The sequence below is a fragment of the Spermophilus citellus genome (genome assembly GCF_964194105.1).
Source record: "Spermophilus citellus genome assembly, chromosome: X".
NCBI classification, from domain to species: Eukaryota; Metazoa; Chordata; class Mammalia; order Rodentia; family Sciuridae; genus Spermophilus; species Spermophilus citellus.
In genome coordinates, this window is record NC_138190.1 from 125,787,574 (window position 1) to 125,809,029 (window position 21,456).

General features: G+C 36.9%; 1 protein-coding gene across 5 annotated transcripts in view; it reads left to right on the forward strand.

Moving 5' to 3' along the window:
- The window catches only part of OCRL (OCRL inositol polyphosphate-5-phosphatase), a 63,736-nt gene that overhangs the window by 8,846 nt on the left and 33,434 nt on the right, over positions 1–21,456 (forward strand). For 4 of the 5 annotated variants that reach the window (XM_081277591.1, XM_081277590.1, XM_081277592.1 and 1 more), the window contains exons 4-10: positions 1,630–1,668; positions 16,530–16,640; positions 17,061–17,150; positions 17,797–17,917; positions 18,001–18,162; positions 19,310–19,411; positions 19,962–20,076. In XM_081277591.1, coding sequence (XP_081133717.1) covers positions 1,630–1,668; positions 16,530–16,640; positions 17,061–17,150; positions 17,797–17,917; positions 18,001–18,162; positions 19,310–19,411; positions 19,962–20,076 — 740 coding nt within the window. The remainder of the gene's footprint in view (positions 1–1,629; positions 1,669–16,529; positions 16,641–17,060; positions 17,151–17,796; positions 17,918–18,000; positions 18,163–19,309; positions 19,412–19,961; positions 20,077–21,456) is intronic. The other variant, XM_081277593.1, reaches the window with a different exon arrangement.

Sequence of the window (21,456 nt, forward strand, 5' to 3'; positions counted from 1 at the left end):
ATGAGCAAGCATACACCATAGTTCCCCATGGAAAAAATGTTTTGTTCTTAAGTTTTTACTTCCTATCTATTTGGAAAGCTGTAAATGCTCAGGTTTTACAGAACTAAAAGTTACCAAAGAATAGCCATGAACATGTAATACCTATATCCTGATGTCCAATTTGCTTCATCATTGTAGTAATAGTGTTGAAACTTCATTGTAATACTGAACAACTTGGCTCTTTCACAGTTACTTCTATTGTACCTGAACAATGAAGCTAAATATAAATTGAGTCTTGTGAAGAAGCTAGAAAAGTCTGAGGCTACTCCATCTTATCAGTAGAGAACCAGGCTAATCCCAAGGAGCTAGTACCCAAGGTTCAATTAGCTAGGAGATTCTGGTAGGGACTGTTGGTCAAATCCAGAGAAGTCAAAGAGGAAGTAATAAGTTGTATGTAGACACTAGAGGCAAGGAAAGCCTTTGAGAGCAAAGAGAACTCTGAAATTTCAAACTGCTTTGTGCTAGTTTTTTTCTTCATTGACACATAATAATTGTATATATTTATGGGGTACTGTGTGACAATTTGACACACGTATACAATGAGTAATAATCAAATCAGTAATTAGTATTTCCTTGTGTTAGAAACCTTCCAACTCCTCTCTTGTAGTTATAATAAATTGTTACATTATGTAGTCATAGAGCACTAGAACTTACTCTTCCTTTCTTACTGTACTTTAGGACCTGTTATCCAGCCTCTCTATCCCTCCTCTCCCTATCCTTTCTAGCCTCTCATGACCACTATTCTACTCCACATTTATAGGAGATCAACTTTTTTGGCTTCCACATATAAATGAGAACATTCAGTATTTGTACTTCTGTGCCTGTTTGATTTAACAAAATGCCTTCTGATTCCATTCATGTTGCCATGAATGAGAGGATTTCATATATTTTATGGCTGAAAAATATTACATTGTGTATATATACTACATTTCCTTTATCCATTCTTCACTCCATGGATACCTCAGTTGATTCCATATCTTGGCTATTGTGAATAGTACTCAATAAACATAGGAATACAAGTGTTTTATACTTCTTGTTAGGCGTGGTAGGCATTGGAGCCACAAGTGTGAACTTTAGATATTCTCTGCTACTCTACTTTTATATAGGGTGGGAGCAGAAGTACTGAAATCACTGGGAAATTTTCAAAGACTGTATCTGAGTTGAGAAAATAATTCAACTTGAGGCCTGCAGGGTAGGTCACTCCTTGGCTTTTTATAATAAGTATCTAAAGGACACACATTATATTAAATCAGTATGTTATAGTTGAGGGGAATTAAACTTGTATTCATTTGAATTAACATTGTGTTATATTACCTATTATTAATTTGTCACTCTTAATTTGCTTTGAGGAGCTTCATTTAGTACTTATTCATTTCATTTTTCTCTTAGTTAAATTGCTCAAGTTGTTAGAACCTAGTGCTACTAATATTATTTTTGAAGAAAATGCTCAACAAAAAAGGAATTTTTAATGTGTTCTAAAACTGAGGAGTAGTGACTGAGAGAAGCAGTTATTTAGTTAGGCGTATACTTCCTTTGATTGTGATGAATGATTTTATCTTCCCTTATCCTGTTCTTTTTTCCCCCTCTCAGAAGCAGAAGAAACTCTTTTGATTGACATCGCTTCAAACAGTGAGTATCTTTCTGAATGAAGTTGACTTTCATTCAATAAATATTTATTTAAATGCTCACTGTATTTAAGATATCTTTTTTGGGTACATTTTCTATTTTACCATCTTATCCTGTAGTTTACATTTTCTTAAGACAACCATAAAAATTAGCAATTGTCTTCCACAAACATTTAGGCTGAGTCAGAAGAAAAGCATGTGACTGATAAGAATCTTTACAGAAATTGAAAGTATGGTTTGCTTTTCTAATGCTGAACTTCTTTGAGCTACCAGTATTATTGCTGTTAGTTTAATCATTGCTGTGGAAACTGATAATTGTAGGAAGGGCTAGTAAAATGTTTTTTAAAGCACTTAAGGTTTATGGATGTTTTTTTGGTTACTTAAACTGCTTTATGTTTTAAGGTTTTCTCCTGCTCTCGTTATTTTTTATGTTAAATGATAGTGTTTTCATTTATCTGTTATATTATTTTGGGAGGCTACAGAATCCCTTCAATTGCTTCTCTAGGCATTCTTTTTATTTCTTAAAATAATTTTGGTCTTTTTTTTAATTGGTTGTTCACAACATTACAAAGCTCTTGACATATCATATTTCATATTAGATTGAAGTGGGTTATGAACTCCCAATTTTACCCCAAATGCAGATTGCAGAATCACGTCGGTTACACATCCACAATTTTACATAATGCCCTATTAGTAATTGTTGTATTCTGCTACTTTTATTTAAGCCTCAGCCCCTCAAGGCATCCCTTTATGAGAGGGAACATGGTCTTCCTTTCCACTGTTTCTGTTCTCTCCTTTTTATCTGTTTGAAGCAAGTCATCATCGACTTTCTGTGCAAGCTGTTCTTTGTTTATCATCTAATTGTACTGTGTTATGGAGAGGAGAAAATGAGCACTTGACTGCTACTGTGACTGCTGTGTGGTTGCTATGGAAAAAGAGTATCTGACCACATGAATCTAAATCAAATGGTTGTCTTATCTCTTGGTTGAGTCCTTGGATGAGTGGGACTTGGCACTTAGCTTGGGGCTACAGGTTATACATAATTTTGTTTAGATGCAGTTACTCCCCTGGGCACTATTAATTTGTACTGAATGATTTAGGTAGGCTTTTTCTAGTTTGGGTTTTATTATTCTTTCCTTTAATCATGGATTTTTGGAAATCTTAAAGACTGATCCTGAAATTCTAAGTAAACCCAGCTGCTGGCTTTTGTCACAAGATTTAAAAAGAAAACTCAATATCTATGTTTTATTGTACTTAGGAGAAGACAAAACTAAGAATAAAAAATGGAAAATCAGAGGAAAGGCATTTATACAGGGACTGATATTGCTGTTGAAATAAGATATTAAAATATCCTGTTCTTGATGTAGAAAGGTATTTGATCCCAAACTGAGACATTAAAATGAGCTGTACCTTTTCTCTTATAAACACTGAATTTATGGCATTGGTTTTGTTGTAACTTCTTCTACATAGAAATTGGTCATTCATTTCTGTGTAGAGTTCAAGTTACTGGATCATAGCAGTAATATAATTAAGTGACTAATTATAAAGTCTTTGGTATCTCTTCCTATTTAGTAATGGGCTTCATACATAAACGCTTAGAGCATTCAGTGTATTACAGAAGGAGGACCCTGAGTTTATCAGATAGGTTTGATTTTAGTGTAAATATGAATTTCCCCATTGTCTGGTTATTGGAATTAAACACCTTTTTCCATATTTTTATTGGTGCATTATAATTACACGTAATGGTAAGATTTGTTATGTATTCATACTTGCACACATTAGAAACTTTACATGTTTTTTCTGATTATAGAGTTAATGTATCTTCATTATGTATAATTTATAGAATCAGAAAAGTTTAAAGTATCAAATTAAAATTATTGCCTGCAATCTAGAGATAATCAATGTAGTTAACGTTTTTTATATATTTTATTCTGGTATTTTATTTATATTTTTGCATAATTGGAATCCTTATATATAGTTTTTGTTGTTGTTTTATGAGGGTTTTTTTCACGGTGGGAACTGAACCCAGGGCTATTTGCATACTAAGCATATGCTCTACTACTAAGCTATACCCCCAGCATTTTACATACAATTTTTATCCTGCATTTTAATTGAATATTATATTGTGACACTTCCCATGTCATTTAAGCTTGTTTTAAGACATCATTTTAATGACCAGAATTTCACCATATATATGTCAAATATATGTATTTATAAAGATGTTATTAAATTAACATATTTATAAAATAAAGTCACTGTCAGGAAACATGGTACATCTCTCTATTTGGTCCTGTTTTATATTTTTCAGTAGAATTTTGTAGTTTCTTCAATATCACATTTTTAGGTTAAATTTTTATGGTAGATTTTGTTTGCTGCTTTTATGAATCAATTTTTTTCTGTTCTCTTCCAGTTGTGTGTTATTAGTATACAGAACAAGTAATGAGTTGTAGATACTTAGCTTTTATCTGTCCATTTCACTGTTGATTTAGTCAGTTTTTTCACATCTATAACCAAAAGATCTGACAAGAACAATTATAGAGGAGGAAAAGTTTATTTTTTCTCACTGTTTCAGAGATCTCAGTCTATAGATGGACAACTCCATTGCTCTAGGCCAGAGATGAGGCAGAACATCATGGCAGAAGGCATGGCAAAACAAAGAAGTTCAGGACATTACCAGGAAGCAGAGAGAGAGAGAGAGAGAGAGAGAAAGGCATCCTCTCATCACATACAAAAGGCACACCCCAGTGACCCACCTCCATATGCAACCTACCTGCCTACAGTTGCCACCCTGTTGATCCCTATCAAGGGATTAATGCACTGATTAGGTTAAGTCCATATGGCATCATTTTACCTCTAAGCTTTCTTGCATTGGCCCACACGTGAGCTTTTGGGGGACAACTCATATCTAAACCAAAACAACTGTATTTTTACTACACTTGGTTGGTGTTTTTTTTCCATTTTGGTAAATAGCCTTAATCATCTGTAAATTATAATTAAGTCTCCTTTCTATTAGCTATAACTGAGTTTTGTTTCATGTCTCAATACATCAGTGGCATTTTAGGGGACCAGTATTAAATCCTTATAAATACACCCCAAATTCCATGAGAATTGGTTCGGTGGTGCTTCACAGTTAGGGACATTTTTGCCTGTTGATTTGGCAGTTTTTTTTTTTTTTAAACAAAGCCTATATTAAGAAATTCCATTTATTTCAAGTTTGTGTGTTCTTTATTTTTTGTTAGAGAAAATAACTTTTATTATTGAATAAGCATTAAAACAGAATGTGATGCACATTACAGAGGATTAGCTAAGAAACTACAAACACAGAAATAAATCTCACTCATTTCTATATCCAAACAGATACAACCCATTGCCGCAGTCTGGCTGGGCACAGAATCACGAGCCACCCAAGCAGGAACAAAACTTTATTTTTGAAAATGCCGCCAATACCCCGTACACGTCCGGGAAGAGGCCGGTCCACCCACGCGGTGGTGTTCTCCCAGAACCTGGAACACAAGTTCCTCCCCCGGAATTCCCTCCTACTGTACTTCCCCAACCAATGGGAACTCTCCAGGAACAGCAGGAGTCCAATATCCATATGAATGCAAATCTTAACATAATCATATCATCTCAATGGCTAGCTGGCGTCACCTTACAACCAAAAGTGCCATGTATCACATTACTTGGCTGTGGCTCTTAGCATCTGCCCCCTTCTGTTTAATTAAGCAACAGGCAATGTGGCTAGGGACCGTGCCTGTTAGGTATGTCTAATTCAATATATGGTTCTTACCCGTCATCGGAAAACTGACCTCTAGGTGTCAGCCTCCTGTCTTAGGTTGATACCACTGCAATTGAATCATACCCGTCACTGACTACCGGTCCAGTATATAGCCATACCTGTGGATAGGCCTATGCACCAGTGGGGGGTGAGGTTCTTTGCCTCACCTCTGTTGGCCCTCAAATTTGGCCTTGGTGCCTGTGGGCGATGAGGTTTTTGCCTCACCTCAGTTGGCCCCCAAAATTAGACCATCACTAGTAGAAGGGAGGAGGATACAGAAATGCCACGACATCAAGTCAATAGACGGCTCTTTAGGAAAAATTGCATCACTGGTGACACATCAGCAAAGATACGCCAGCACTACCATAGTTCGCTGTATCAACAAATAGAGCACAATGCATACAAGTGATACATAGTCCAGGCAAGTTTTGTAAGCAGTTCAAAGCGGAGGAATCTATCAATATGTCCATTTCCTCCCAAAATAAATCGACTCAGTGATTGAGCATTACTTGTTGAGTTATTATTCATTGATGCATCAGTTTATACAGTTTGTTGTGATAATTATTGAAGAAGTTGTAGTTTGGTTTCATCTTTGTCTTCACTGGCATTGGGATGAAAATAGGGATTTTGACAATGATGTTAAGAAAAAAAATGTAACATTTCAACAGGTATTAAGAAAACAATTTTTAGAACAATTTACATTATCTTGAACAGAATTATTAAATATAATGAAAAGGAAAGGTGAAAGTAAACAAACAGATCTGTTAACCTGCTTATTTGAACACATATTAAAACAATCTTCAACAGCTGTTTACCCAAATTAAATTAAACCATTAAAATCACGTGAATAATAAAAAAAAATTTTTTTGATCCACATATTTATGAGCGCTCCTCATATATGATATATGGACATACGCACATACAGACATACAACACAAAACAGAAATGCGCACGCGTAACATACAACACATAAGACAATAGTAAAGGCCTTGTAGATTTACCTAGGTGAAATCTCCATTGCAATGTTTAAACACTCCATAGTCAAAAAATAAAACTGATCAGAAAAACATTAATCTAGGTCTGTATGAGCTCAAAAATAAAATGGAACTTTATGATGTGGGAAAAAGCAATAATAAAATAGATATTGAAAAAAGCATCCTGGTTAATCACTGTCGCATATGTAAGAATAGCCAAGCTATAGTTCTGGATATCAGCTGTTATGGATTTGAGTCAAATCATCTTCCTTTTGGTCTGTAGAAATTGTTTTGGTTAACCTCTGTGGAATCCAAATCGGCTGCTGTTCCTCCTGTGGAAAAACACAGACAGAGCCCCGACTCCAGACTATCACTGGGTCCGGACCTTTCCATTGTCCTCTTAGAATATCCTTCCAAAGTACCTTAGGCTTATGTACATTTTTTGGATACAAATGTCTTTCCGCAGCACTAAGCCCTGATGAATCCAAATTTAAAAAGTTTAGAGTAGGGGCTGGGGATGTGGCTCAAGCGGTAGTGCGCTCGCCTGGCATGCGTGCGGCCCGGGTTCGATCCTCAGCACCACATACCAACAAAGATGTTGTGTCCGCTGAGAACTAAAAAAATAAATAAATATTAAAAATTAAAAAAAAAAGTTTAGAGTAAAAAGGGTTATTTTAAGTTTATCTTTGGGGGATATATACCCCTTTCCAATTCCCTCCTTTTGCTTTAATAAGTACATTTTAATAGTTTGATGAGCTCTTTCAACTATGCTTTGTCCTTGTGGATTGTATGGAATTCCTGTTATGTGAGTAATGCCAAATGATGAGCAAAATTGTTTAAAAGAGGTAGAAGTATAACCATTATCCGTTTTTAACTGTTTTGGAACGCCCACAGTGGCAAAATTTTGTAAGCAATGAGCTATAACATCTTTAGTTTTTTCTCCGGCATGAAGGGAGCCCATCAAAAATCCGGAAGAAGTATCAACTGTAACATGCAAATATTTTAATTTTCCAAATTCTGGCAAGTGTGTGACATCCATCTGCCAAATATGGTTAGGTATCAGTCCTCTAGGATTGACTCCAAGATTAACTTGTGGTAAAAATGTCACACAATTTTGACATTGTTTTATTATATGTCTGGCTTGTTCTTTAGTTATTTTAAAACGCTTTTGTAAAGTATTAGCATTGACATGGAACCTTTTATGAAAGTTTATAGCTTCTATTGTGGAGAAAATATGTATGTCATGTGTAGATTTACCTGCTAGTTCATTGCCCATACTAAGGGCTCCAGGCAATCCTGTATGTGCCCTGATATGTCCTATAAAGAATGGATCTTTTCTGTCCCAGATTAGACTTTGTATAGTGGAAAACAAAGAGAAAACAGTAGAAGAAGGGGAAATCCTACCAGCATCTTCAAGGGATACTATAGCATTAACTATATACTGACTATCAGAAAATAAATTAAATACAGAATCTTTAAACATCATAAAAGCTTGTAATACTGCATTAAGCTCTACCTTTTGAGCTGATTGTTTGGGTACTAGAAATGTAAAAGTTTGATCAGGAGTAACTACTATTGCTGTACCATTGTTTGACCCATCAGTGAATATATTTGGAGCATTCATGATAGGGGTTTTTCTTGTCATTTTTGGAAAAACTACAGGATGCTTAGACCAAAAAGACAACAAAGGATTAGATGGTAAGTGATTATCAAATGAAACACTAGTTTTACACGTGATTATTGCCCAAGTATTTAACTCATTAGCTAACTCATCAATTCGATTCATAGTATATGGAGTAATAATTTTATTGGGAGAAATTCCAAATAGTCCCTTTCCTGTTTTTATTCCTTTGAGTATTAATTGTCCTATAGCCTCAGGATATCTAGTAAGAATAGTGTTAGGAGAATAAGATAAATGTATCCACAATAATGGACCTTCTTGCCAAAATACTCCTGTAGGAATATTTTTTGTTGGTAGTACAATAAATAATAAAGGCAAACTTATATCAATTCTATCCAAATGCATATTTTCCATATATGTCTCAATGATTTTTAATGTTTTTCTTGCTTCAGGCGTTAACATGCGGGGTGAATTTGGATCTGATGGACCTTTTAGAATATCAAATAAAGGTCCCAACTCTCCTGTTGGTATGCCTAGATAAGGCCTTATCCAATTTATGTCTCCCAATAACTTTTGAAAGTCATTAAGTGATTTGAGTTGATCTACTCGTATTTGAATTTTTGGTGGACAGACCATGGTTGAGGATAATAGAACTCCTAAATAATTAATTGGAAGATTTAATTGTACTTTATCTATTGCTATCTCTAGATTATAATTTTTTAATAAATTTGTAAGTGTGGCATAACATTCTAGCAATGTGTTTTTATCTTTATGTGCCAATAACACATCATCCATATAGTGAAATATTTGTAGTTCAGGATTTTGATTTCTAAGTGGCTGGATTGCTTTATTAACATAAATTTGACACATAGTTGGACTATTAGCCATCCCTTGAGGGAGTACTTTCCATTCATATCTCTGATCAGGACCTTCATGATTCAGTGCAGGAATAGTAAATGCAAAATGTGGACTATCCTCGGGATGAATTGGAATTGAAAAGAAACAATCTTTAATATCTATAGCTAAAACATACCAGGTTTTTGGTAAAGCAGACAATTGGGGAATCCCTGATTGAGCAGGCCCCATAATAACCATCTCATTATTAATGGCTCTTAAATCTTGCAATAATCTCCATTTACCAGATTTCTTTTTGATGACAAAAATGGGAGTATTATGGGGAGATACGGAAGGTTGTGTATGTCCCTTCGCTAATTGTTGTTTGACCAGGTCATGGGCTACTTGTATCTTTTCTTTAGTCAGGGGCCACTGAGGAACCCACACTGGTCTTTCTGATTTCCAAGTAATTTTGATTGTCTCAGTGGCCCTTTCTGAAAACCCAATCCATGTTTATTTATTTCTTGATCTATTTGAATTGGTGCTGTCATACGTTGTTCTTGTTCTCTTAATCTTTTTTCTTTCCTAAAGCCTTGTCTAGCCCTAGTAGTGGGCGCGTTAGGATTGATGTTATTTGTTAATGTCAATCCTAGTTGATCTAGGACATCCCGTCCCCATAAATTTATAGGAAGATGGTCCAATACATAGGGCTGTATAGTTCCTTCACATCCTTCAGGATCCTTTCAATCTAATACCATTGCACTTCTATGGGGATTAGTTGCCACTCCTAGGCCTCAAAGTGTTTGAGTGGCTTGTTGTAATGGCCAATGTTTTGGCCATTCTTGACGAGATATGATGCTAAGGTCAGCACCTGTGTCCAGTAGCCCATTAAAGTCATGTCCTTGAATATTTAATTTTAGCATGGGGCGATAATCTAAATTTAAAGACAGCATAGCCCAATCTACACCTGTGGAGCCTAATCCCTTGGAACCTCTTTCTACATTACAGCTGGAAAATTTTTCATGCAGGCTGGGTATTATTAATAACTGTGCTATTCTATCTCCTGGTGAAATTACTGATATACCTCTTGGAGAACTAGCTATAATTTTTATTTCACCCTCATAATCGGGATCAATTACCCCAGGACTTATCATAAGTCCTTTTAGTGTAGAAGAACTGCGTCCCAATAATAAGCCTACTGTTCCCTGGGGAAGAGGTCCTTTTACTCCTGTGGGAATGATTTGAACTCCTATCTCTGGAGTTAGTACTGCTCTGGCAGAGGCGCAGATGTCCAACCCTGCGCTCCCTCTAGTTTGTCTGATGAGGGATTTAATGGATAATGCGTCCTGGGCACTACCTTGATGGTGCTGCTGGGTTCCTCCATTGTCCCGTATATTTGTGGTTTTGGGCCCCGGGGCATTGGGCCCTCCAGTCCGTTTTTTGGCAATGGAGCCTAATGCCTTTCTCCACGATATCATGGGTAAACACTTGGTGCTTGTCCGTTTTTTGATAACGGAATACCCTCTATGGTGGTTTGAGAACGGCATTCATTAGCCCAATGTCTCCCTCTATGGCATCATGGGCAAATACCCGGTATTCTATTCCTTTGATACCTAGCTTTGTTAAACCCTCCTCCTATGGGGCAACTCCTTTTAAAATGTCCTGTTTGATTACAATTATAGCATGTTTTTGGCCTGGCATCTAAAGCCTGTTGTACTGCTGCTAAGACTTGCCCTTGTTCATTAATGTCTCTACATAATTTAATATATGTGTTTAAATCTTCATGTCTCCATGGTCTAATGACCTCTCTGCAGCAACGATTTGCTTGGTCATAAGCCAGTTGTTTTATAAATGGCATTGCCTGTTCTGTATTTCCAAATATTCTAGAAGCTATCTGAATAAGCCTATCTACAAATTCAGCGTAAGGTTCATTAGTTCCTTGTATTACCTTAGATAATTGACCTTGTAAATCTCCATGCCCCTGTAAAGTTTTCCATGCCCTAACTGCATCTACAGCAATTTGTGCGTATACGCCAGGATCATATTCAATTTGTTGTCTTTGACCCTCATAAGGTCCCTTTCCTAATAACATATCTAGATTTCTTTGAGGGTAACCGGCTGCTGCATTTCGCCTAGCTGTCTCCATGCAAAATTCCTCATTGGCAACCTTCCATAACAAATATTGTCCTCCATTTAGCACAGATCAACACATGTTAGCCCAATCTGCTGGTGTCATGTCCAAGTTGGTAATAGATTCGACCATACTTATGGTAAAGGGTGCTTGTGGACCATAGGTTGTTACAGCCTCCTTTAATTGCTTTACTGTTTTGAAATCTAAAGCATGGTGAATTCGTTGCCCTCCTGCCTGCTCAAGTACAGGGCATGCTAATCTTTGGGGTCCTGCCTCAGGATTCCGTCCATCAACTATGGGAGTTGACGGCCGCTCAGCTGTAGATGGAGCTGTTGGTTGAATTATGCCCTCTGGTGATAGAATGGAGTTAGTAGCAGCCTCCTGTTGTAATTCTCCACCTGATGGCTGTTTTTCCTCTAAGCTTTCTTTCTTCAAATTTTCCTCTGTCTGACTAGCTTGAGAGACCTTCTCTTTTGCTTGACCTAACATGTTTTCTACCATAGTCTGGACCTCTAACAATTTGCTTAACAGTCTTTCAGTTTGTTTTTTACTAGATTCTAATCTACTATAAAGGTAACACAATCCAATAAGATAGCATAAAACAAAGCCAAAACAGAACGAAACAAAAACGGAACAGAGAATGGTTGTATCAATTTTCTCTTTCTCAGGGCCGAATAACTTCAAACCTTGAGTCAACCATTTTTCCCAGTTTGCCTGAGAAAATTCTAGGGCTAGGTAGCTTGAAATAAAAACAAAATAAATCAAAACAAGAACACATTGTTTTTTGAAATGGTCACCCATTCTGTCGCCTTCCCTCAGGGGCGAGCAATTTTACTCACCACCAAGCTTCAGGCGTTCCCTGTACGGGCCACCAATTGCCGCAGTCTGGCTGGGCACAGAATCACGAGCCACTCAAGCAGGAACAAAACTTTATTTTTGAAAATGCTGCCAATACCCCGTACACGTCCGGGAAGAGGCCGGTCCACCCACGCGGTGGTGTTCTACCGGAACCTGGAACACAAGTTCCTCCCCCGGAATTCCCTCCTACTGTACTTCCCCAACCAATGGGAACTCTCCAGGAACAGCAGGAGTCCAATATCCATATGAATGCAAATCTTAACATAATCATATCATCTCAATGGCTAGCTGGCATCACCTTACAACCCAAAGTGCCATGCATCACATTACTTGGCTGTGGCTCTTAGCAACCCATGATGCACATATTTGCAAGATAAACAATAACTAATTTTCAAGAAAGAGAACTTGATGGTATCACATATGACACACAGTTTGTGCTAATTTTACCTGGTAGTTTGAGTGACTATCTGCATTATTTGACTGACTTTATCCAGAGGAAAAATAAATTTCCCATATTTTTTATTGGAGGGGCTAGCTTTGTAATTTGGAGCAACGTTCCCACAAAAGTTAGACTCAAAGACATGGCTCCTTCTTGGTCATATTGTGTGTTCTTTAAAAATCATGTATGTATACTGAATTTTATTAAATTTGTTTTCATTATTTTATGGACATGGTTATATTTTCCTTGTTTTTCTTACCTATTAATGGACTGTATTGTACTAACAATGCTTTTTGTTTGTGTGTTTGTTTGCCATCCTGGGGATTGAACCTAGGGGACTCTACCACTGTGCTATACCCACAGTTCTTTTTATTTTATTTTGAGAGATTGTCTCATTAAATTGCTCTGGCTGGCCTTAAACTTGTGATCCTTCTGTCTCAACCTCCTGAGTAGCTGGGATTACAAGTATCCAACACTTTGCCTGGCTACTCTACTAATTATTAGTATTACCCTTCCTAATTTATTATTTAACAAATATTGTTGAGTACCTTCTATTTGCCAGGCATGGTTGTAAGAGCTTCAGAATCATCAGAGCACAATATAGATAAGGTTAGTTCTCCTGGTTTGGTGGTTCTTGTGTGATATTTGGTATGACAGCCACATAGATGCCTATAATTCATTAATCCCTTCCATAAAAAGTATGAATACATTTTATGGCCAGGCACTGTGCTAGCTCTACTGATTTAGCAGAAAACAAGAAAATCTTGATAAATTGTGGATTTTAATACAGGAAACAGACTTTAAACTGATAAGGTACAGACATTAACATGATTGCAGTTTTGATAAATACTGTTAAAAAAAGGTATAAAGAGTATGTGAGAGGGATAACTAGATTAGGAAGGGTAGCTAGGGAAGGACTCTTTGAAGAAGACATTTAAAGTGAGAGCAGGGGGGCCAATAACAGACAGATGCATACAGGAGAGAAAAAAGTATTCCAGGTAAACCAAGGTGGGAAGTAGATTCACAGTTTATTTGAAGTAAAAGATGACCAGTATGCCTGGGCTTCAGCACCAAGGCAAAACAGACTAGAGCCAGATGCAGCTGAATCTTATAAGCCATACTGTTGAATCAGCATTTTTAGGTTTTAAGAAATGAGAAGACAGCAACTTGGGAGGTCAAGACAGGAGGATTACAGGTTTGAGACCAACCTCAGTAACTTAGCAAGACTCCTTCTCAAAATTTTTTTTGTGTGTGAACACTTGTTTTCATTTAGTTAGGTAAATACTTGCATGGAGACAACTTTATAAGAAACTCTTGAACTGTTTTTCCAAAGAAGTTGCACCATATTGAATCCCACATTGATTTCTAAGAATTCTATTTACTCTGAATTTTTAAAAATTTTTTAATATTTATTTTTTAATTGTAGTTGGACACAATATCTTTATTTTATTTTTATGTGGTGCTGAGGATGGAACCCAGGGCCTCACATGTGCTAGGCGGGCGCTCTACTGCTGAGCCACAACCCCAACCCCTTTACTCTGAATATTTACCAGCATAGTTGGAATTTTTGACATTTAGCTCTCTCTTCTAATTTTGCAGTAGTATTTAATTGTTGTTTTAATTTTCATTTTCCTAATGATAAATGATGATGAGTATCTGACATGCTAATCTGCTCTCCCTATATCTTCTTTTTAAAAAATTTGTTCTAATCAGTTATACATGACAGCAGAATGCTCTTCAATTCATTGTACCCAAATGGAGCACAATATTTCACTTCTCTGGTTCTTTTTTTTTTAATATTTTGTTTTTTAGTTGTAGATGGACACAGTATCTTTATTTTATTTTTATGTGGTGCTGAGGATCAAACCCAGGGCCTTGCATGTGCTAGGCAAGCACGCTACCGCTGAGCCACAACCCCAGCCCCACTTCTCTGGTTCTAAGACCCCTTTTTTAATTAAAAAAATCCCAGCAGCTTGAGAGGCTGAGGCAGAGGATCATGAGTTCAAAGCCAGCCTCAGCAACTTAGCGAGGCCCTCAGCAACTTAGCATGACCCTGTTTCTAAATAAAATACAAAAAGGAATGGGGATGTGGCTCAGTGGTTAAGTGCCCATGGGATCAATCCTCAGTATACCCCCCCCCAAAAAAAAAAGAAATAAATGATAAGAAAGTGACAGATTTTATGCTGAGGTGTCGTAATTTTTTCTTCTTCTGATCAGTAATTTAATTTTCCTTTTAAAAACTCATTATATGAAAATAGAAACAACAACAAAAAAAAAATTAGAGGACAAAAGAGAACCAAAGGTTCAGAAGTGAATTTCCAAAACACACACACACACACACACACACACACAAACAAAAAACCTAGGATTTTCTTTTCATTTCATTTCCTTTGCAATTTACAAGTGTGGAAGAGTCTAGTTCAATACTTATTTATTAAATGCCTTTTGTCTATGAAATCTGACATCACTGTCACCAGCAGAATAGTTTGCCTGGGGTTTTCTCAGTTTTAACCTTGAAATGTTGAATTGTAGGATGTTGCTTAGTCCCAGACAATCCTGAGACAGTTGGTCACAGTAGACCATGGAAAGTATTGGGTAACCTGTATATGCAGCCTGCCCTTTGTCCTTAAGGAGCTCATAGTTTGGGGGGGGGGAAGGAGGGGCAGGAATCAGCATACCTAGTCAATTTGTTAGAATAAGAATGTAGCAGGGCGTGGTAGCTCACTCCAGTAATCCCAGTGGCTCCAGAGGCTGAGGCAGGAAGATGGAGAGATCAAAGCCAGCCTCAGCAATTTACTGAGGCCCTAAGCACTTCAGTGAGACCCTTTTCTCTAAATAAAGTACAAAAAAAGGGCTGGGGATGTGACTCAGTGGTTGAATGCCCCTGGGTTCAATACCCAGTACCAAAAAAAAAAAAAAAAAAACCAGAATGTAAACCAGTAAGTATAAAACACTTGCATAATTTTCATAGAAACAGAAAGACAAGCTAGTTGGGAGACTTTTTCAGTAGTATAAAGTGGAAGTATAGTGGCAATAGATATGGAGAGAAATAGAGCTGATAGATGTATATGGAGGTAAAATCAATAGAAATTGGTTTGGGCATAGGAGTGACAGGAAGAGAAATGTTAAAGATGAATTCCAGGTTTCTGGCATGAATGTGGATGATGGTACCCATCATTTGCATAAACGGGTTACAGAAAGAATGAGTTTTCCTTTGAGAGAGTGTCATGAATTCAGATTTAGCTGGGTTTAGTTGAGACAGTTGACTGTAGATGATAAACTGGCAGCTAAATGTATGCATCTGAAGCTCAGAAGAAAGATTTGAGCCACTAGCACATAGATAATATTCAAAATCATGTGATGGCTGGGTACCATGGTGCATGCCTGTAATCCCAGTGGCTCAGGAGGCTGAGGCAGGAGGATCTCGAGTTCAAAGCCAGCCTCAGCAACTTGGTGAGGTCCTAAACAACTTGCAGTAAGTATATAGTTTTCCTGACTCACTATATCCAAATAGTTAACTTAAATAATAACTATGGGGCATCAGAAAGAGGAAGATGTTATACCCATAAAACATTAAAGCCCAAGGTAAATTTGTGTCTAGTTGGCTATATTTGGACCAAACCTTTCCTGGACATAGATCATTATATTGCTTTTGTAAGTTCATGCAAAGCGTACATTTTTCAGTTGAGAATGAGATGTAAATGCTTCTTTTCCACATACTTCAGGCCAATTCCACTATTTTTAATAAGTTCATAAATTTAATTTACCCTGAACCTATAAACAACCATTCTATTTCCTTTATCCTCTTCATGCTTCAGATACTCTTACTGTATTATCTGCATTTGAAATGGTAGGAATTTTCTCTTGTGAATAAGAGGAGAGTGATTGAGGAATTTATCTTTTCCTAGAATTTGGACGTTTCTGCATTGTCATCTGAGAGAGAGATCAGGTTTTAGTGCTTCTATCTCTAGATCTGGCTGATCTTTTTTTTTTTTTTTTCTGGCTGATCTTTAACACAGTTGTCATCCCTGAGAATACTGTCTTCTTCCCTTAGGCTTCCCTTCTTGATTCATCCCCCACCACCACAACAAATCCCTTGTACATGTGCTTCCTATGTTAGAGGTCTGGAATCTTTTGATCTGGACTTTCTGATAACCTGGTAAGTTGAGAATATGATCCCAACACAGTATTGTATCCTATGACTGTATGTGTTTGGATTTCAATTCTTTTTAGGTGGCTGCAAAATTCGGGTTCAGGGGGACTGGACCAGAGAGCGCCGCTTTGAAATCCCTGATGAGGAACATTGTTTAAAGTTTCTCTCAGAGGTCCTTGCTGCTCAGGAAGGTAACACAAGACTCAGTAATTTTCTTTCTATTATTTTAATGGGAGTGAAATACTGACATGTTGGTTCAGAGGCAAGTGGCCTTTAGCAAAGTGCCTCACCCTTGAGCCTTTATAGTTAATTTTTTTCTTCAGGAATGAACCCAGGAATAAGTTAGGGAACTTGTCTATTTAGCTATAAGGGCACTGAGCCAATTTCTAGAACCTTCAGTGTTATGTCATGCAGTTTACCACACAATGCAATCTTCCTTCTGCCCCCAGATGACCTTAGAGCTGCCCTTGTTTCCTTAGTCTCTTCTATTACTTTAAGAAATTGTGCGGGCCCTTGCATTTGAGGAGTGTTGAGTGAATTGCTTTTGCTTATGATAAATTTCATTCAGAGCCTGGCTCTCCAGTTTCTGACAATGACCCTTATCTTTCCAGCTCAGTCACAGCTTCTTGCTCCAGAGCAAAAAGACTCATCTAGCTGGTACCAGAAATTAGACACTAAGGACAAACCTTCTGTTTTTTCAGGTACTGAAAGGATTCTTTTCTCCCTGGTTGCTGTGATCATTTCAGATCATTTAGATTTTATTAGGCCAGATGAGATGATATGGATTAAAGCCAATGTCAGACACAGACTCCTGTGGAGTGGTTTTATTGAGTTTGTGGCCACTGACTAATGTTCACTCCTAATCCTTTATGTGGTTTAGTAGCTCTTCAGGAGCCAGCAAAGTGGTAACAAGTACAGACTCCAGAGCCAGACAGCCTGGGTTTGAATCTCAAGTCTGACACTTATTAGTTATATGATCTTGGTCAAATTACTTAACAACTCTGAGCTTCTGTTTCCTTTTCTATAACATGGGAAAATTCTTAACAGTGCCTACCTTGTGAGGTTTTGTGATGATTAAGTGAGATACTAATATAATCACTGTCAAACAGTGCTAAGTCTTTAATAAATGTTAGCTGTTATTATGCAGGTTCCAAATTAATGTAAACATCTGTTGTTCTAGTTAGTGTGTCAGTGCTTCAGGGTTGATGTCCTTCTTCCCCCAACCTAAATAGTTATGAACCTTCTGGTATCTTTCTGTTTAGTAGTACTGCTGCAAATCAAAGCTGTGTCTACCCTGGCTATATGTTAGCTTTTTTCCCCATTTGACTTTGGGTTCTGTGTCCTCAGGGCTTCTTGGATTTGAGGATAATTTTTCATCTATGAACTTGGACAAGAAAATAAATTCACAAAATCAGCCTATGGGGATTCATCGGGAACCCCCACCTCCACCTCCTTCATTGAATAGAATGTAAGTTTTACATTGAAGCATTTCCCCAGTAGGAGACTTATATTTTAGGAAATTTTACTTTGAATTCCTCATTTATTTTCTAGGCTTCCACGTGAAAAAGAAGCTTCTAACAAAGAGCAGCCCAAAGTGACCAACACCATGCGGAAGCTCTTTGTACCAAATACCCAGTCTGGCCAGCGGGAGGGTCTCATCAAACATATCCTGGCAAAACGAGAAAAAGAATATGTCAACATTCATACTTTCAAGTTAGTCTCTTTTCTACTTATTGAGTCTAAAATGTTAGGTATAACATGGTCATTTGATTCAAGCCCCTGCCTCGATGCTGGTCAATAGCATGATATCCAAAATAATGTAGAGGCTACAGTTTCCCTTGGTTTTTCTACCTATTAGTAATGTCACATCTACTAATGTTTCTATCCACTCTTTGGGAACAAAATCAAGCTCTCATATACTAGTGAATTATTCCCTAGAACATTTCATAAGCAAGTATGTATATTTATCTGGCCTGCTGAATTTTTTTCCAGTCAATATTGGAAAATTAAAGTTCACCATTACTTCTTAACTTACTTTGTTAAATTAAAGAAAGTTACTCCCAGTCTTCTTGGTTAAAAGGTCTATCAATGGGATTCTTTCCTCTGTATTATTTTTCATTTCACCTTTACTTGTTAATATCCTCTTCTCTGGACCTGATATAGGTGGTGTATGGCATCTATCCCTAGTATGTGAAGCAACAACACCTCTCTTTGTTATTCATAAAGAGAATGTCCATGTAGTCTAAGACTCCAGTTCCATCTGCTGTCCTATTATGCCTTATTTATTCTAATTCAATCATAACTATATCCCTATGAAAACTTTCAGTTCCTCATATTCCACACGGTGCTTTATATTTGTATGTAAACACTTAAGACAGCCCTTCTGCTTTCCTCCCTTAATACTATATCTGCCTCATCAGAATTTCCTACGCAGATGTCCTTGTAATCCTTTGGGAAGTGAGTTTTTGGATGCAACTACAGCTCCTTACAGAACAGTTATCCATATTAGAATAGCTTGCAACATGAAGATATCCCTTTGCCATCCATAAGCTCTCCATTCAAGTAAGACTTTGGATGGGTTTAACTGAAAGAAAATGTGGTAGAGAAATTAACTTTGTGTTTTTACATTAGAGACTTGGCTCCTGTTGTAGATTCTTTCAATGTAAAATTTAGGGAAAATAAACCTACTGCCTTTGTACTCTACATGCAAGAGCTTTTTCTCGTGTGTGTGTGGCAAAACACTTTGAGGAATTATGTTGGCTTATTGTGAATATACCCTTGTGTAGAAATGACAAGAGAAGATATCTGTTTGTTCATACTTGACCCTTGTTTTCAAATTATTTTTGGTATTATGTATTAGATTTTTTGTTGGAACTTGGAATGTGAATGGCCAGTCTCCAGATAGCGCGTTAGAACCCTGGCTGAACTGTGATCCGAATCCTCCTGATATCTACTGCATTGGGTAAAGAACACTTCTAGAACTCCCTTTTGGCTATGTTTGATGTTAGTTTACATAATGTTTACCTTCTTTTAAAACATATTTTGTAAAAACCTACTGTGACCATATAGATGAGAGTTACTGTGGATCATATTTGTGAAATCAGAATGAAACAGATACCTAACATGGTGTAAAGAAGAACCTGGTCCTCTTGAAATCCATAGAAAACTGTATTCTAGATAGAAAACAAAACTTGAGGTCAATTCTAATAATGACTTTTCCTTTGTTATAAGAGCAAAGCTCTGCCATTATCCCTTGAGGGAGGTTTGATTTGTTTTCTGTATACCCTATAAATAACAATAGTGGAGATTCATTCTTTAGGGAAAAAAAGCAACTTACTTACTTACTGATAATCTTACTTGTTTAAATTACTGATAATCTAGGTCAACAGAGCAGTTCTATAAAATTTCTCTTCCTCATTCTTTATTGGTACAGTGTCTCTCAGCAAGGAAACAGGACAGGTAGCCAGAGATAATTCAGGAAAGGTATAGATCTCATTTCTTCTTTCTCTCAGATTCCAGGAGCTGGATTTGAGCACAGAGGCCTTTTTCTACTTTGAATCTGTGAAGGAACAAGAGTGGTCCATGGCTGTGGAAAGGGGTTTGCATTCCAAAGCCAAGTATAAGAAAGTAAGCTGCATTTAATAATCTTTTTTAGTATATGACTAAATAGAACTCACTGAGAGTTATTCCATTATCTGCAACTTCTTCTAAAAGAATGGTTTAATTGAATTCTCTCCTGTGTGATACTAAGATAGGGCAGACAAATTATTCACACTTATTTCCTAAGAAAAAAGATTTAGTTTTCTGACCCAATATTTTCATTGCTTAGATAGGCTTAAGGAGAAAACAGTTTTATTTTTCTCATATTGATAATTAAAAACAAATACACATTAACACAGTGTTGTCATTCCTGAGCTCTTTAAAAGGAGTAATCTGAGTAATTACCTCTCTATTTTTTAACAGTTTATATAGGAAACATAACTCCTAAAGATATTATTCTCATATAGGTTTTTGATTAGTACATCTCAAGGGCTAGGAATGTGACTTAGTGGTAGAGCATTTGTCTAGCATGTGCAAGGCCCTGTATTCCATCCCCAGCACCACCAAAAACAAACAAATAAACATCTTACACATATTTCCAACTCTTGTTCACAGGTTAAAAATAATCAAAGGAGGACTGGGGTTGTAGCTCAGTGGTAGAGCGCTTGCTGAGCATGTGTGAGGCACTGGGTTCTATTCTCAGCACCACATATAAATAAATAAAATAAATGTCCATCAACAACTAATTTTTTTAAAAAATATCAAAGGAAAAAGAATTATTGTTTATAGATTTAAATTTAATAGAAAATTAGAAATCAGGAAAAGTGAAAGGAAGAAACTGGGATAGCAGCCTTGTCTTTGTTATTTCATTTTTTTTAATATTTATTTTTTAGTTGTAGGTGTACACAATGCCTTTATTTTATTTTTATGTGGTGCTGACAATCGAACCCAGTGCCTCATGCATGTTAGTCAAGCGCTTCACCACTGAGCCACAACCCCAGTCCCTGTTATTTCAATTTTTAATGGACTCTTGGTAGGCTAAACAGTGATTAATAGATCTAGAGTTGAATGTACTTGTTGTCACTCAAGGTTTTGGGTGTGTGTGGGGAGGAGATACTGGGGATTGAACTCTACCACTGAGCTATATCCCCATCCCTTTTTATTATTTTGAGCCGGTCTTGCTTAGTTGTCAAGGTGGACTTTGAACTTGCCATCTTCTTGCTTCTGCCACCAAGTCTCTGGGATCACAGGTGTACACCACTACACCTGTTAAGGCTTTTAACTCTTATTAGCCAGCCATATTAGAGCTTCCCCAGAGAATTTTGTTTTCTACTTTATGGGATCTGGTGAGAAATTAGAGGATTTGGATTCAGATTTAGGGATCAGTATATCATTTTGGTGAATATATTTATTTTGGAAAGTTAAATATGCAGTAAAAAGTGGTATTACAAACCCTTTTAACTCCCG